This window comes from Salarias fasciatus, chromosome 16, assembly GCF_902148845.1.
Source record: "Salarias fasciatus chromosome 16, fSalaFa1.1, whole genome shotgun sequence".
In the NCBI taxonomy this organism is placed as follows: Eukaryota; Metazoa; Chordata; class Actinopteri; order Blenniiformes; family Blenniidae; genus Salarias; species Salarias fasciatus.
The window spans coordinates 32,126,678-32,142,501 of NC_043760.1; the positions used below are offsets into that span (position 1 = coordinate 32,126,678).

Genomic DNA, 15,824 nt, shown 5'->3' on the forward strand with positions numbered 1-15,824 from the left:
CCCCCCCCCAGGTTGCCAGTTTCAGAGAGGACTCCTTGTTTTACTCCCACTTTGGTCGTTCTTTTCTGAAGGTTGCTGAGGCTTCTTGAAACTATTTCTGGTCCACTTCTTTTACTGGCTTTCATACTTGCAGGCTGCTGCTCACCTGCAAACAATAAACCAAATACAGTGGCGCTTATTTGGCAGCCTCAGGACAGGAACTCACATCTGCTTGGCTCAAGAACCAGGAAGTGGTGATGGTCTAGCCCCGCCCACCAAAGTTGTTCTGCTCTAACCTTTCAAAAGGAGAAACATTTGGCCAAGATATCATAGATGAAGACGGACTGCTTAGGGAATGTTTCCTCAATACCAGGTGAAAAATGGGAATGTTTGTAATTATGTTCACTGTAAATTTCTTACTCATCTACCTTTAATCACAACCTTTCAGCAGTAGCATTTCATTTACCTTTCATTTCTCTCTTGTGAGCTTTCCAGATCGTTGGTGTTGTGGAATTTTTGGTGAATCAGAGCCAAAGATGACGAGTTGGTCCACAACAGTTGGTCCTTCTGGGCCGCCGTAGTAAAGCGCTTTTGAGTGATTTGTATGAAACATGAATTGCACCGCACAAAAACTGAATCTATATAATCCACAGGTTCCTTGACTCGGTGGGAATGTCAGTCATTTCATATGCACAGCGCTGAAATCCAAATGCCGTATTAAATCTTCAGATAAAAAAATCCGATGCAGATAAAGATTCTTCAGGGAACCAAACCATTAAAAAAAAATAGCTTGAGGGATTTAGTTGTGCTGCTTCCAAACCTGTATCAATATTCACCCATATGGATGAGACGACAAAGAAAAAAATCATTCCATTGTGAGGGAGACTTGAGATGCAACTGGTGTTACGAAAAGTGAAAAGTTGAAGCAGTAACTTATACTTTACTTAATATTTCTGTTCCTGCTGTCTTGAATTATTGAAGCTGTTACTTTTTGTGTATCACTGATGTTTCTAATCTAGAAGCAACATCATCATTAACACGGCACAAAGTTGAAGAAACCAAACCTAACCTTGGTTTATTAAATAGCAAAGTCGGACAAGGTGTCATGAATCCTTCAAATTGGGACTCAAAACGCATCTTAATAAAATACCACTGGCTTATAAAGTTTATCACAGTTTTACAGTATCCCAAGTCAAAGTCTGAATTAACAATGCGGAGGTATTGACAAAGTAAAGGCAAGAAGACAGTTAAATAGTGTGCTAAGGATAATATCTCATACTAGTTTTACCAGTGTGGCTTTTACAAAAGGAAGGAAAAGAGGAGCAGAAGACGTGGCTCTAGCAAAAAATTTAACTCACCTGATTTCTTTTAACAATCAAATATACAACAATGTACATATTTTTGTAAACAACAGTAAAACAATAGATATTTCTGTTTACAAGTGCACCTGAAAGCAAAAAATAATATTGATATTCTTTAGAATCTGGTGTCCTGAAAGCGTCCTGCTCAGGAAACCTTCTGTGACGACGGTCCTCGGCTGCAGGCTTCTCTCTCTCCTCCACAGCAGCTGTGCATGGGTCCAGCAGGTGAAGCAGACAGCATGCATGCCACATTCAAACATGCGTAGACCAGCTTCTCGGCAGAGCGATCGGTCCCCCGTCTGCGGCCGAGTCTCAGCACCGATTGTTCGCTTTTACTGGCGGGTGCCGGGGGGCAGCGTGAGGTTCGCCATCAGCTCGTGAACAGATGCAAATATGGTGCATTCGCCTGCGAGGGGAGACAGAAGACCGTCAGCGTATGCAAAGGGTTTACGCAGAAAATGTATTTTGATAAAGAGTGCAGAGTCTCACCCGGTCTGGCAGGGTGCAGCTCATTAAACCTCTTGAGGATATTGGAGACCATGAGAGCCGCGGCCCCCGAGGAGCTGGGCTGCCTGGGGATGTCCGCCTGCTGGGTCAGGCCCGTGGCCATGTCGTACACGATGGGCACGATGATGCTCACCGGCTCCTGGGGGACCGGGATGCGCTGGGTCAGCTGCAGCTGTGCAGCAAAGCAGATCAAACACAGAGCGTCAGGGTCGTTTCACCGGTTCACCACACCTGCTGGGGCTGATTCTGACAGCTCTTACAAAGAAAAGCATCTTGGACTTGAGCACAACGGCAATGGTTCCCGGAGGAGCGATGGGAGGAGCACTGGGAGGTATGGTGAGACAGAACTGGACGTTCCACTTCAACTGTCCAGCCTGGTCAGGGAACTACACATAAAGTACAGAAGGGAGAGAAATTCGGTTCATTAAGGTCTTTCAAAAGAGTGAGGAGACACGTATTAGAACAGTAACATAGAGAAGCACTATCCCGAACCACATCAGAGCACTCATCCTTTAACTAGCTCCACTGACTGTCACTTACTGGAGCTGACACTGACCTGCTATGTTACTCTTCTTGGTTCATTAAAATCTTCCTCAGAACATCTAACTGGGCTTCCATTAATCGCACGCTGATTCAAAACAAACGGCTACCCACCAGCTCCAGCTTCATGATGCGCACGCAGTCCCGGAGGATGTTTGTGGGCGCTCCCAGCAGCTTTGTGAAGGCATTCAGAGTGTTGTATTTAAAGGGAGGACCGGCAACCTGGAAAACACAACAAATGATCGCCATCAATCAGACCTGTGATGCAAATGTTTTTATCAAGGGTCCCAAAGGCATGAGGGGTGTGAAACATGTGGCGCCTAAAAGGATTAAGCTCAGCCTGGTAAGTCGCCCTTGTGAAACAAAAATAGTTTTGATTTCCTATGAAAAATAACTGCTGTTCTCGATCTGTCCACTGGGGGTCAGACTGCTTCAGTGAGAGTGGAGCACATAAAGCAACACTGTCCTGTTCTAAAGAAAAAACCATCAGGATCAAAGCACAGAAGCTTCACACTATTTGTTCTCTTATACAATTGCAGACACACTGCACTGAAAGATATTTTTTAGAATGTACATAAATCATCATTTTCAGTCTTGGTTTTCTTTTAAGCTTTCAGATAAATGTTTTTCAAAGATCAGATTTCGCTGCAGCTAAACAGAAATACACAAGCAGCTCTGACTTACCCGGGTCTCAAAGAACCTCTCCAGCACCTGGAGCTCCTCCTGGGACCAGGGACCCGTGTTCTCCGGAGTGACTTTGAGCTGCAGCGTCTGGTAGTTCTTTGGGTTCAGAGCCACTCTGCATTTGAGCACGTCGGTCTTGAACATGATCACTCCAGGCTCATTGGAGTTCACGATGGTTAACTGCAGGACGGGTGACAGATTACAGGTGGTCAACGGGTTATCGAGCACTACAAGTCCGAGACGCCGCCTGTGGCACTCACGCTGGCCTCCTGCTGGATGATCCTCTGGAGGTGGCGTCTCATGATGACCGAGCCCAGAAAGCGCTCCAGCGGCGAGCAGAGGTAGCTTCCCGCCAGGCCCGGCACCAGGCAGGGGGTGGGCGAGGGGAGCAGGAGCACGTGCAAGGCATTGTGGGTGAGGATGGTGGGAATGGAGGCGGCCCAGGGGCGCTGAGGTAGCTTGCGGGGTGGAGGCATACTGGTGGGCATGATTTGGGAACCTTGAATCAAAAACAGAGACAAAAAGTGAACATGGAGCTCTCAACAATAGAAAGCGGTGGCTGCATTAGCTGAGGGTGGGTTCTATTAGTGAGAGAACGCCGCAGTTTAACAGTAGTGGGACTACAGACTGTGCACATCCATCCCTGTAATGGAATACATGAGTCAGACGCACAACACAGAACATAAAATACTTGCAATACGCTGGGGGAAAACCCACTTTTCAGTTTCAGTATCAGCTTGGGAATGAAGAATAAAAGAGCTGTGCGGAGTACTTACTGGTCCCAGCACGTGGTGAATGAGGGTCAGGAATAGGCGAGTGCAGCGAAGGGTTTCCGGGAGACATGCCGTGGATCCGCGCCCCGGGAGAAGGTCCTGAGACCTGCGGCGAGCCCGGCCACTGGACCCTGTGGCTGGGAGACACCATGGCGTACGGAGAGCTGGGGTCCAGAGCACCTGTCGCGAGTCAGAGTCAGTCATCAAACACTGATCCAGTCCTCCCAGGCGTCAGTAACACCAGCCAGATGCATGCTCCACTGAGTGCCCGCGCTTTAGAGGCTATTTCCCTGAAGCCGGCTCTCGTCTGCAGCTCAGAGGTGCCTGCTGCAGGAGTTCGGTTCAGCCCGTCGCAGCCTCGACCCAGAAGACCGGGCCAGCCGCTTACCGTGGGGACTGGCAAAGCTGGTCTGGCCCATGGCTATGCCCAGAGAAGACGGAGATGGGGTGGGCCCAAAGGGAGAGGGGGCCCTCAGAGCTCCACTAGGGGAGCCAGAGGCATGGATGTTCCCTGTACACACATACACACACGTCAAAGAGCTCGTCAGACTCCGAGGGCGACAGGTTCTGATGTCTCACACACACACATGCACACGCACACACAAGCTAAAGCCGGGCGGAGGAACTGCGGACGCTGGCTGGCGGGCTGGAGATGGAGGAGAACGTGGAAGGGGGGGGGATGACTAAACGCATGCTCTGTTCCCCGTCGCCTGTGAGGCGTGTGCACGTGGCATGAGGAACATCACTGATCGCATGGCTCGGCAAACTGAAAAAATGGGCACACGTGGCTGCACACACAGCAACACACACAGCGGGCTGCAGGGATGCCGATGACAGCGACGTGACAAAAAAAAAAAATAAATAAAACCTGTGGTGCCGAGAGACGCCTCGACAAGGCGAGACGACTCCAGCAGTGCAGAGTGACGGACGCTCACCCAGGCATCGCTACACACACACATACACACACACACACACACCTGGGGACTGGGTGGGCATCATGGACGGGGACGGGGTGACGTTGGGGTGGTAGTTGGGTGGCGGGGAGGTGAGGGGAGGATAGACGCCTCCAGCCCCGCCCCTCATGGCCTGCGGAGGCTGCTGAGCCGGCAGCTGGTTGATCAGACCCTCCATCACGTCCACCGGCGACGGCGGGTTGTCGTCTTCGTTGACCGAGCGTCTGCGAGCGTCCTGGTTGCTGTCCACGAACATGTTGAGGAAGGTCTGGAAAAGGGGAAACATCAGTTCAGACTGCAGCTGATGTGATGGGAAAAAATGTGAAAGCTGTAAAACTGTTTCATGAAATAAATATTCTCAAAATGAAGTCTTACTCTGGAGTTTTTATAACAACAAACAAAGGTGAGGTGATACAAGGATGGTAATCAAGGATTATTCACTTTATGCTAAATCTGGAATAATTTAAGATGCTGCTGCAGTCAAAGGTCTGGCGGAAACAAAAAAAATCATTGAAGTGCAAAATAGACATTTAAAACTATTCCGTATTTACTTTAATAATCTTCATTTGCCAAGTCACAACAGTCTAAATCAGTACAACATAAAAAAAATCTAATTTTTACATCTGACATTGAGGCAACTCCTAAATAGAAAATGCATGTCATGAAGAAAGATGAGGGAATGAAAACGTGGCTACACATAAAACAGTTTTCAACAAACCACTACAGAATATCTTTTTTCAATGTAACTTTATAAAATGTTCCTATAAAAACACAGTGACAGGTCGTATCAGTCAACCTAACACACACTAAAGGAAGGTCAGGGAGTCAGCAGAAAGGACATTAAATATTCAACACATCTATAAAAACAATTATCACAGAGACTCTCAAACTCTGGTCGTCTCTTCTCCTGGAAGATGGAGGAACGTCAAATATTGTTTGGAAATTAAATTGAAAAAAAAAAAAAAAGAAAAACTCATGAAATTAGTATTAGGAACATGTCTACTTTTAATGAAAACTAAGCACTTGTTATAGTGCTGCCACTTTGTGCTGTGGATGGAGACATTGACATACATATTCCTATTTTAGGAGTGAACATGCTTCCAAAGCAATCCGTCCACAGCTAATCTGCATTATGTAGATATATTTAGATTGGACATAGAGCTTGCTAAAAACTTCCAAACCCAAGGGTTTAATGCCTTTTTGACAGTCAAATGAAAAGATTCCCACAGCTGTATTACTGAACTGTGCATTTCTCTTCTACATGCAGAACTCCAGGGAAGAGACGGTATAAAATAAGCTAACATGTGTGGTGTGTTTGTTTTTCATGCTCCAAGCCCACTTCAAAGTCGTGACAACCTGACATCAGGTGTCGAGTAAAAATACTCCAAAACTACGGCTGACAGAAAAGAATGACGCGTTGTTTTTTTTGTTTAGTTTTTTTTTTTCTGGCAGCCCTGGAAATGAAAATCTTCTCAGTTCATGAGGAGTGTATCCTCCTCTGAGGTGGACTAGTGACCTTAAAATGAGCTTGGATTGAAGTGTAAAGGAGGAAAATGTTTGAGTGGCAGTAAAATAAGCTTCCACCACGTGGCGTCGGTTTCCTGACATGCTTTCTATCCCGTGATGCCGGCTCACCTTGAGTCCGGGAGCAGGATAGAAGCCCTCCACGATCTTGGTGTTGTCAAAGAGGCTGTAGGCGCCGTCCCTGATTGCGACCACGCCGCGGCTGCGGCAGTAGATGTCGATGCAGTAGATGTTCCTGAATGCCAGGCGGATGTGAGTCGGGGACTGGGGCAGGATGGAGAAGCACTGGTAGGCGGTGTTGGTGCGCTGGGTGAGGCCCAGCATGGGCACGGTCGGCAGCTTGTTGATTGCATTCAGGGGAGCCTGCGTGTCAAAAAGCACCTGGAGGAAAAAACCAGAAATCCAACTCGTATCAAACAGGAACCACCGATTCATTCAGAACAAACCCTGGAAGCTGAACGAGGTGCACACAGTTCTCCTGCTGCATGTCCATCGCTCGGCTCAACGTACCTGCAGCAGCTGCATCACATTTGGGCCTTTGTTGAACATCTCCTGGAGCTGGTGGAGGATGATGTTGTGGCAGTTGGAGCAGCCCGAGTTTGGCCCCACGGTGCCCAGGGAGAGGTGGAACCGCTGGCTGTTGGAGTTCCACTGGATGGTGACGGAGCTCCCCTTGGTGCTGCCGTAGCACAGCACCAGCTTACGGTAGTTATAGAGCCGCACCTCCGAGAACAGGCTCAGGTAAGACGGCATCTCTGGAGGTAAGAAACCACGACATTTCACATTTAAACTTCAGGTTCTATTAAAATTTTAAACATGGTGACACCTGTGTTACGTTCACCTAAAAACAGTTGATCCAGTCATTAGATTTCAAAGGGAAGACGTACCTGGCAGGGCACGGGAGAAATTGAGAACACACTGGTAGAGCTGACTGATGGCGTTCCAGTCGTTGAGGAACATCTCCACAACCTTTCGGCCGCCCACCGGCTCGGACAGCGGGTTCTCATAGGTCAGGTACACGTGTCGCGTGGAGGCTACGAGAGGAGACAGGTCAAACTCAACACACTGAGAGCCTGAAGAGTTCTTCACTCCTCGTTCTGGAAAACACCCCTGAATTGAACTTTTCCCTGAAATATTTTCAGGATGAATTAAGTTCAAATAAATAACGCTGCGTAGATCCAGTGCACCTTGTTCCTTGCTGTGAGTGCTGTTGAGCGGGCAGTTGGCCAGAACCAGTTCGGCCACCCAGGTTCTGTTGTTCCTGCCCTGCAGGCGGAATGTGCAGTCGAGCAGCGATCGCTCCAAAGCTCTCCTGGTCTCCTCTCCAACACCTTTACACTGAGGAATCCTGCAAAATGAAACCAGCGGGGGTCACGGCAGTCGTCTACGGCGCAATAGTCAGAAGATTTGTGTGCGTGAACAAATGTGAGTCTTACTTCAGTAAACGTATTGCATGACTGCTGCGGTCTCCCTCTACTTGGACACCCTGATTTGGAATTTCCATGTTGGAAAGCTAAAAAAAAAAAAAAACCCAGAAGGACATGCAGAGTTAGCCAAAACACACACGACGGAGATTATTTTTCATCGAGACAACAGAAAGGATTTGGGTCCGTCTGAGGACAGTGTGCTACCTCTGTCCTTAGGCCAATGAAAGGCATGTTGGTGTCGCACATCGCCACGAGGTGAGCCAGCACTTTGTTGAAGGCACACATTTCCCCAGACCGCTTTGGCTTTTTTGGCTCCGAGTCTCCCTGATCTCCAGAAATCTGCGCAACCAGACACAGAAATATGCTGAACAATCATTTACGCAACAGACACACACACTCATTGTCATGTGCTTTGAAAAATGAACACATAAAACAGTTCAAATTACTTCATCTGATTGCATTACTTTTCACTTCATCCTCCTGAGTGCAAGTCTGTAAATGTGTTAAGAAGTGAAGGAATGTGAAATCTGAAAGAGTTGAGCATAGTGTAGGAGGACTTCTGTGATGCATGGTGGGACAACGCCTCAGTGATCAAGTCAAAACTAAAATGGTAAAAACCAATGTTTTAAAACTGTTTTACAAGTGCTGGGTGAACTACCTTTCTCTTAGCCCCAGCTCGGACCCCTCTCCCCGCTGTCGTGTCCTGCACAAGATGTTCCAGGTTGGGTTTAAAATGCTGCAGAAGCTGTGCACACATGGGTCCATCGTCTCCCTCCAGCTGAGACACCGACAGGAAGGAGTACTTGTACTCCAATGCGATGGGACTGCCAGGCACTTCCAGCATTTCCACCACCTATAAATAAAAAAAAAAAGCAAATGGAAAAACACCATGAGAGGGAGAACATAAAAATATCACTTTTCCAAAAGCCAGTTTAGTGCAGCCACATGCCGGCTCCAGAACTCACAATGTAGTACTGTGGAAGACGTGTCAGTTTGATGAAGAGCTTGTGTTTGGACAGGCTGCCAACGGGGTGAGAAGCCGAGTTGGAGAGGTGAAGGATATCAGTGCACACAGTGGGGAGGTGTTTCACTGACTGTCGACACCGCTGCTCCCCCAACCAGAACCTGCGGCGGAGGGGAGAGGGAAAACTGAGCCTCTTCATGAAAGCTAAGGTGCAGAAGAGGTGCCGGGCTCATAACTCATGCTCACTGCCGTAACACTGCTCACTGGTGCAAGACTCACACGGCACGGGAAACTCGTCTCAACACCCTCATCTCGGCTCCTCAGCCAAGTGATGCTACTGGCTGTAATCAGTCAGGCTGGAGAGGCTCGAGGCATCAGACCGACTGTTGACTTGTTACTACCTACTTCTGTTATCTACTGAACTGCTTTCAACAAAAACACTGAAAAGCCATAAAACATGATCATGCTGGGAAAAGTCCATCCTATAATTCAGTTTGTATATAATACCAGGTATGTGTTGCGTTTAATTTTTCATATGCATTATTCCATATTGTGTACTTATTTTCTTTTCCTCTGCATGCCATCCCTCTTTGCTGATCTGATCTCCATACAGACGACAGGAGATTAAGTGTTCAGGCTAATTTGATCCTAATCCCACTCCCTCACATCCTGACACCGGTCCATTTCTCTTGCTTCTAAAACATGACATTTAACGACAAACTGTTCACTCGCTGCTTAAGATCTCTGAAGCGATAAGTTCAGCTGTCAGTGGTCATATTGCTATGGCTCATCGGATACCAGACAGGAGGACTCACTTCAGTTGTTGAAGCCAAGACGTGATGCGCTTCATGTCGTCGTTGATGGTCTTCTCAATGTCATCCAGCATGGACTGATCTGCAGAGAGAACACCACCAGGCTTTATGTTCACAGAGCTGAGCAGATAAAGCAGTCGACAGCAAAATGGATAAAATGCACACTATCAATGAGCAGGGATTATTTATGCTGCCTTGCATTTGTCTCGTATTCAAAGTTTGCAGCTTCCCAGTTTATCACATCTCTGCATGTCTGAATATAAGACATCTACGGCAAGACTGTTCACGGGACAGCTCTGTATGAATATTCATAAAAACATGACGCGGGACTAAGTGTGTACGACCATATAAAAATCTATATTTAACTCAGAGTCCTCTAAATATTTGCAGTTCGAATGATTACGACCTTGATGAGGTGGCTCCTTAAAAAGTCAGTTTCTCAATCCTGTAAACAAACTCAGCATTTCAAGGAGAACCAGAATGCCATAAATATCCCAACTGCTGACTCCCTTCGGTTCATTAGCACAGCACAGTGATCAAACACGCAACAACAAAAGTCAGGAGGGTTTTTCTCAGGCTTACCTAATCCATACAGCATGGGCTGAAACATGCCAGAGTGCAAGTCAACAAAAATGTGTAGGCACTCTGAACGTCCGCAGGGCTCCAGTATGGGAATAATGAGTGTGGGTAAAGCTGTCTCGATGAATGCTGAGAAAGAGAGGAGGAAAAAGAAAAAAACAAAAAAATAAATTCTGTGCCTTTTAAGAGTTAAAATTGAGCTTTCTAGAACGCAAAACAATGAGGTTCGATAATCCGTTCATATGCTGGAAGACACATCCACTGCTAAATGCATACAGGCTGTGTAAACAACAGAGGAGTGAATACACACAGTTGTCACTGGGATTGCTGGTTTTAAGTATGGCCTTCAGTTCCTGTAGCTTCTGATTGGATCGGGCGTGCACGCTGTCGATCAAAAGTTTCTCCACTGACAGGTGATCAATCTAAACAACAAACGAGAAAAGAAGCAAATGTTATTAGATTGTTTAGTAACTTTTCATGAGAAAAATCGGCCCTGCTTTGTGTTTCGTTGAAAAACAACTTTCGTGTGCCTCACCTTCATTGCTCTCTCCATTAATTTGGAGTCACAGGCAGGGAGAGGAGGCTCATGGGAGATCTGTAATGGCTTCGATCCATCTGATTCATCAATCTTAATGGTGACTTTATGTACTGACGCTGTACCCGTTTTCCTTCCCAAAACTTGTTGGCTGGCGAGAGAAAGAGAAAGCAAACCAGAAAGAAGATGGATAAATAACCCCATGAAGATTTTTTTGCTATTTTGAACTCTGTATTCAGTTTATGGTCGTTTTATGAGAACATGATGTTCCCGTCCATGCTGCGAGGACAGCTCATAAAGTCTTACTTCCAGACAGCGAGCGTGAGGTATTTTGCAGGCACGTATCGCTCCTCCTGCACCAGGTCTCCCCAGCGCTCTCTGATCAGCATCAAAGTCTGCGAGTGGAGCACCTCGAGCTGCAGCGACAGGCAGAAGGAGTCTGGACACACTGCGGTTAAAGAAAACAGTGTGGGAAAAGACCCGTCCAGGTGGGTGGAGGTGAAGTCCGTACACGTCTTCCCATTAAAATTCACCAGACGCGTACATACGTATCCTCGGGACACACACCATCAGTAAAAGGGGCATTTGTGCTTCACACAGACTGCTCTTTGACACAGCGGTGGAGGAAAGGCAGGGCAGAGATGTACTGATTAGCATTGTGATTAGCACAGTTGTGCTCAGCTCGCATGCTTGATTAAGGACATTGATGATAGCGTGAATGCTAACGAGCAGTTGCTCCTCTCCCTGCGTGCAATTCCATCAAAGACTCGTGACACTAAGCGGCATGTCAGACAAAATACTCTGCGACATAATTAAGGTCTAACTTAACAAATGCTGGCTTAATTGGTTTTGCTGTTGACAAGAAAATATTATTTAGATGTTTGATTCACGCACAAAATCACAAACACAAAAATGCAAACTTCTTTATGTCAACTGCGCCGACACAAACGTCTTCATATTGAGCTCAACGCACCTCACTTGACCTGGCTGGCTGACGGGTTGAGGGAAGAACATCGCTGCTCTCTCCTTGTGTTTAACAAAAGGCTGTTGTGTTACTTGAGAATTAATTAAAGGGGTAAAAGAGGATGCAATTCTGCAGCTGTGTTTCTCATTGGAATGCTGCACTTGTCTGCATGACCAGTCAATACGCTATATGCTCCGACACACACTCCCGCCCCGCTGCAGCAGCTCAGAGCACACCGGGACGACCGCCAAGTGGCTGCAGGCAGGAAACACGCAAACTGAGAGCGGTTTAACTAAAAGGATACGCAAGCAGTTGTACATGTCCTGCAGGGGCTTTTCATCCGCGCAGAGCCGCGCCTGGACCAACTCGTGGATGAAGTTCACCTGCAGACTATGGACCAGAACTCGACCGTCTGTTGATGCAGGGTTGGACAGGGTGAGGAAGTGGGGGAGGGAAGAGAGAATGACAAATCAGACGGGGTTTAAAAAAGGTAAAATTAGCAGATAGCAACTGAGAAAGCGCAGTAATTACCTCCGGTTTCTTTATCCTCAACGAGAATCTCCAACTTCAGCAGCCTCCAGGGAATATCGGGGTCGTCACCCATCACGGTCAAGGTGGCCTCGAACTCTCCCTCCACTCGAAACTTTACACGGCCATTAGCTACACAAACACACGGGCGAAACATGCATAAGATGAAGAGGAAAGCTTAATGTGTAAATACATAATAAAGGGCTGAAACAAACTGCTTACCGACTGTGAGATTTGCCAGCTGAGGGGGTAAATCTGTGGTGACAAGGCGGTGTCGTAGAATCTGATTCAGCTGGCTTAACGTGGTCTGCTTCTCTGCCTTGGTGATGGGGTCTGGAGGAATGATCTTATCCTGCAACACAAACACAGAATAGACTGAGCTACCTTCATAAATAAGGAATCTGATCATTAGGTTTCTTTGTGCAACTCTGTTATGGAAAAGAAGAAGGAAAAAAACCTACCCGAATGCACGTAGGCAAGCGAGGGTATGAGCCTGTGGTGAGCACGTCGATGGCGAAGGGGATGGCGAAGCTGGGCAGACGGGCATGAACCAGGGCGTCTCGGGCCAACGACGCTAGTCGATCTGCTGTGTCCACAAATAAGATGGTCTGCTGGTCCAGGAAGCTGGAGATCATCTGGAAACATTAAAAAAATAAAATAAAATAAAAAAATAGAGAAAGATGTCAGAGTTTATTTGAAGCCTATCATGACAGTCCAGTGACTCGAGATTAAATTGTAAACATAAACTCAACATACCGCACACTTCTCAACTTTTCCTGCATTGCTCGCCCACTTCACGAGGGCCAACAGGCGTACGAACAGCTGCCTGGTGCGACTCGCAAACTGGACAATCTCAATTTTCCTGTGAAAGCAGTAACACTTAGAAGTTAAAACTTACTTACTTTAAGAATTAATTTATATCATAAAATAGGAATATTTATAATAACTCAACATACCTCTCCATGTCAGTTTTCCTGGGGAGCCTGAAGGAAAGAAAACATAACAACACGGTTAGTATAATTCAGGGTTCCTTAGGCATGACTGGACAAACTTGTAATTTTGCAGTTATGCCCATTTTCTGAATTTAATTAGCCTTCATTACACTGACAAGGGTTTTATTAATAAAAATGTGCAATTTGACATAATGGTTAGTAGTTTTATTGTACAATTCTTTCTTTCTGCTGGTAAAAAGCAGCTTAAACATTTAGGTTCAACTGGGTACATAAAGCTCAAAATGAAATTCCCATTAGGAGACAACTGGCTGAAATTATTGGTGGTATTGGTGATCACCTTCATTCAGTATATATTGAAGATATCCTTGATGGAGTCTGATACCAAAGTAATTCACCATCATTCAAAACTATAACAATTTTGCAATCTGATTTTCCTGCTTTATTTTGACCTTTTTAACAAACTGAGCACACAAACTACAGGGCACTCTTTAAAAAAAAAGCAACATGTGCAAAAAATATAACAGATACATGAAGACTTCCTACTTGAGCAATGCCAGAAAGGAAAACTCTTTAAATGAGAAGAAACCATCAAAAGAAAAGCCAGTGATGGAAGGACCATCTGACCTCAAGTGACCTCAAAAAATGAGGACAAGCAATCAACAGGTTAGCTTCAGCCCTCTGCAGACTTAACAACAGCACTGACCGGTTCAGTAGAAAGCTACACTGTCTCTTTAGACTTCCAACCGTAGTAAAACTGTCTGGGAAATGTCCTTAAACATGCTTCATAGTTAATGACAGCAACTAAATCATATTCCCCAAGGGTCAATAAATGAAACAATTTCCATTTTATGCATAATGAGAGTCAGAAGAAACCAGATCACACTGTCTGCTAGAGGCTTCATAGTCCTCCCTCCACTTAAGTGATGATGATGCCATTTTCTAATATGTTAGAACCTGATAAGTACAGATAGATTAGGACTGGCGCTAAAAGCAAAACGACAAGTAGTATTTGCAGAGCTGTATTGCCATTAAAGTGATGAATTGGATTCGTATTGATGCATTTTAAAGAACCTGAAAGTCTGCTACCTGGATGGAAGGTGTTAATACTGTTTACCTGCACGCCCCCCAAAATCAACAAAGGCTCCCCAACCAACTGCTGTCTACTTTGTTTGAGCTCCTTCCCACAATGAACGCCAATAAAACAAGATGTTGACAGCTTAGTGGAGCTGTGGGAGTAATTTAGACTGAAGGAAATCAGATGATGCTCTAAGTTTACAGACACTAGCAGGCTAGCCCGCCTGTTAGCCTCGAGGCCTACTATGCTAACAGTTACTTACAGCTCAGCCAGCAGGGTGATTTCATGGTAGGTCCTCTGGAGGAGAAACTCGATAAGCAGGCTGAGTCGGACCCCTTGTGTAGCCGGCGTCCCGGGTGGTGGTGGCTGAGGTCCCGAAACGACCGGACCGCCAAGCGGGACGAGCTGCCCATCAGCCCCGATCTGCACCGGAGCCATTTTACAATGACGCTACGGGATAGTTAGCTCGTTACTCCGCGCTATCCCGCGCCTCTATGGCTATATGAAGGGTTATTACTCGCTACCTCCAGGCGGAAATACTTTCTACGCAGCCTCACAACATTTCTCAAAACAGACTTGTTTTTCTGTGTGAACTTTGGCGTCCTAACTTGGCAGAAAACTCAGCAAATGCACAAAAGTTCGTCACTCATCACGGCGGAGTCTCAATGCCGCTCGGCCACCATCTTTGCTGTCGGATTGATTAGCATACAGCACCGGCGGGACGGAAAACCCGGAGAGGAGCGGGAGAGGAACCGGAGGGGAGACGAGAGGCTGTAGCGGACAGAAGAAGACGTGTACTGGTAATAATAATAATGATGATGATGATGATAATAATAATAATAATAATAATAATAATAATAATAATAATAATAATAATAATAATAATAATAATCAATTTATGGTATTGTACCAAACAGTGGTCCAGAGGTTGGCAAGAAGAAAGTATTGGGTTCAAAACACCGGCTTTCTGTGTGGAGTTTGCATGTTCTTCCAAGCATCTTCTGGTACTCTGGTTTCTTCTTACAGTCCAAAATGCATGCATGTTGGGTTGTTTGGTGACCCTCATGCGTCCCTAGGCCTGAATGTGAGTGTGTGTGGCTGTCTGTGTGTGTTTGCCTTGTGACTGGACCGATGACCTGTCCAGTACACCCCATGACCTGCACCCAACTAAACAACAAAGAAGAAGAATGGAGCATTAGTTATAAATAGAGCTGTTTTTTTTTCTCCAGGTGCATCAGATCAATAAATGACTATTGACTTTATTGTTTTAATATTTCCTTCATGCAATCCTATTCCATGTTATCTTACAATTTATCTTGTGTTTACAATTAGTCCATTTTTTTCTGATTATATTTTTTGTATAATGTGAAGAACTTGTCTTTTTTTACCTTTTAAACTGATGCACAGTAGGAGCAGAACTTGTAATTGCAGATGATATAAAATAACTATAAAGCTATTCTATTCTCCTGGTGTTTTCTACTTTTGCATCTTAGTGAGACAGCTCAATAGTTCTGGGTTAGCCATGGGGGCCACTTTGTCTCAAGTCTGCATTTTCTCCCTGTGCATGTGTAGATTTCTCCAGACACTCCTGTTTCCTCCCATTAAATAGAAAAATATCAATTTCACAACAATTGGTTGTAATAAATCTTAATGTGTGTGGTTTTCT

The 15,824-nt window shown here is 45.9% G+C and overlaps 1 protein-coding gene across 2 annotated transcripts; it reads right to left on the reverse strand.

The window, feature by feature from the left end:
- Positions 1 to 1,023: 1,023 nt before the first annotated feature.
- Positions 1,024 to 14,843, reverse strand: med14 (mediator complex subunit 14). 2 transcript variants are annotated; one of them, XM_030111319.1, is made up of 29 exons: positions 14,421 to 14,843; positions 13,087 to 13,113; positions 12,887 to 12,992; positions 12,592 to 12,765; positions 12,353 to 12,482; positions 12,134 to 12,262; positions 11,907 to 12,014; positions 10,945 to 11,077; positions 10,639 to 10,789; positions 10,414 to 10,525; positions 10,107 to 10,232; positions 9,528 to 9,606; positions 8,714 to 8,873; positions 8,407 to 8,601; positions 7,953 to 8,087; positions 7,758 to 7,834; positions 7,509 to 7,669; positions 7,209 to 7,355; positions 6,832 to 7,076; positions 6,433 to 6,702; positions 4,822 to 5,065; positions 4,233 to 4,355; positions 3,848 to 4,024; positions 3,332 to 3,570; positions 3,072 to 3,251; positions 2,502 to 2,609; positions 2,108 to 2,233; positions 1,830 to 2,019; positions 1,024 to 1,746 (listed from the first exon to the last, which is right to left on the reverse strand). In XM_030111319.1, the coding sequence occupies exons 1-29, from the start codon at positions 14,594 to 14,596 to the stop codon at positions 1,673 to 1,675; spliced, it is 4,302 nt and encodes a 1,433-aa protein (XP_029967179.1). In that variant the 5' UTR covers positions 14,597 to 14,843; the 3' UTR covers positions 1,024 to 1,672. The 2 variants fall into 2 exon arrangements, with proteins under 2 accessions (XP_029967179.1, XP_029967180.1); XM_030111320.1 differs by lacking the exon at positions 4,233 to 4,355.
- Between the last annotated feature and the right edge of the window lie 981 nt (positions 14,844 to 15,824).

Coding starts and splice junctions, on each gene's coding strand:
- med14 (XM_030111319.1), bottom strand. CDS start 14,596: ATGGCTCCGGTGCAGATCGGGGCTGATGGGCAGCTCGTCCCGCTTGGC. Junction 3,571..3,847: donor TTCACCACGTGCTGGGACCA/GTAAGTACTCCG, acceptor TTTTGATTCAAG/GTTCCCAAATCATGCCCACC. Junction 3,252..3,331: donor TCATCCAGCAGGAGGCCAGC/GTGAGTGCCACA, acceptor CCCGTCCTGCAG/TTAACCATCGTGAACTCCAA.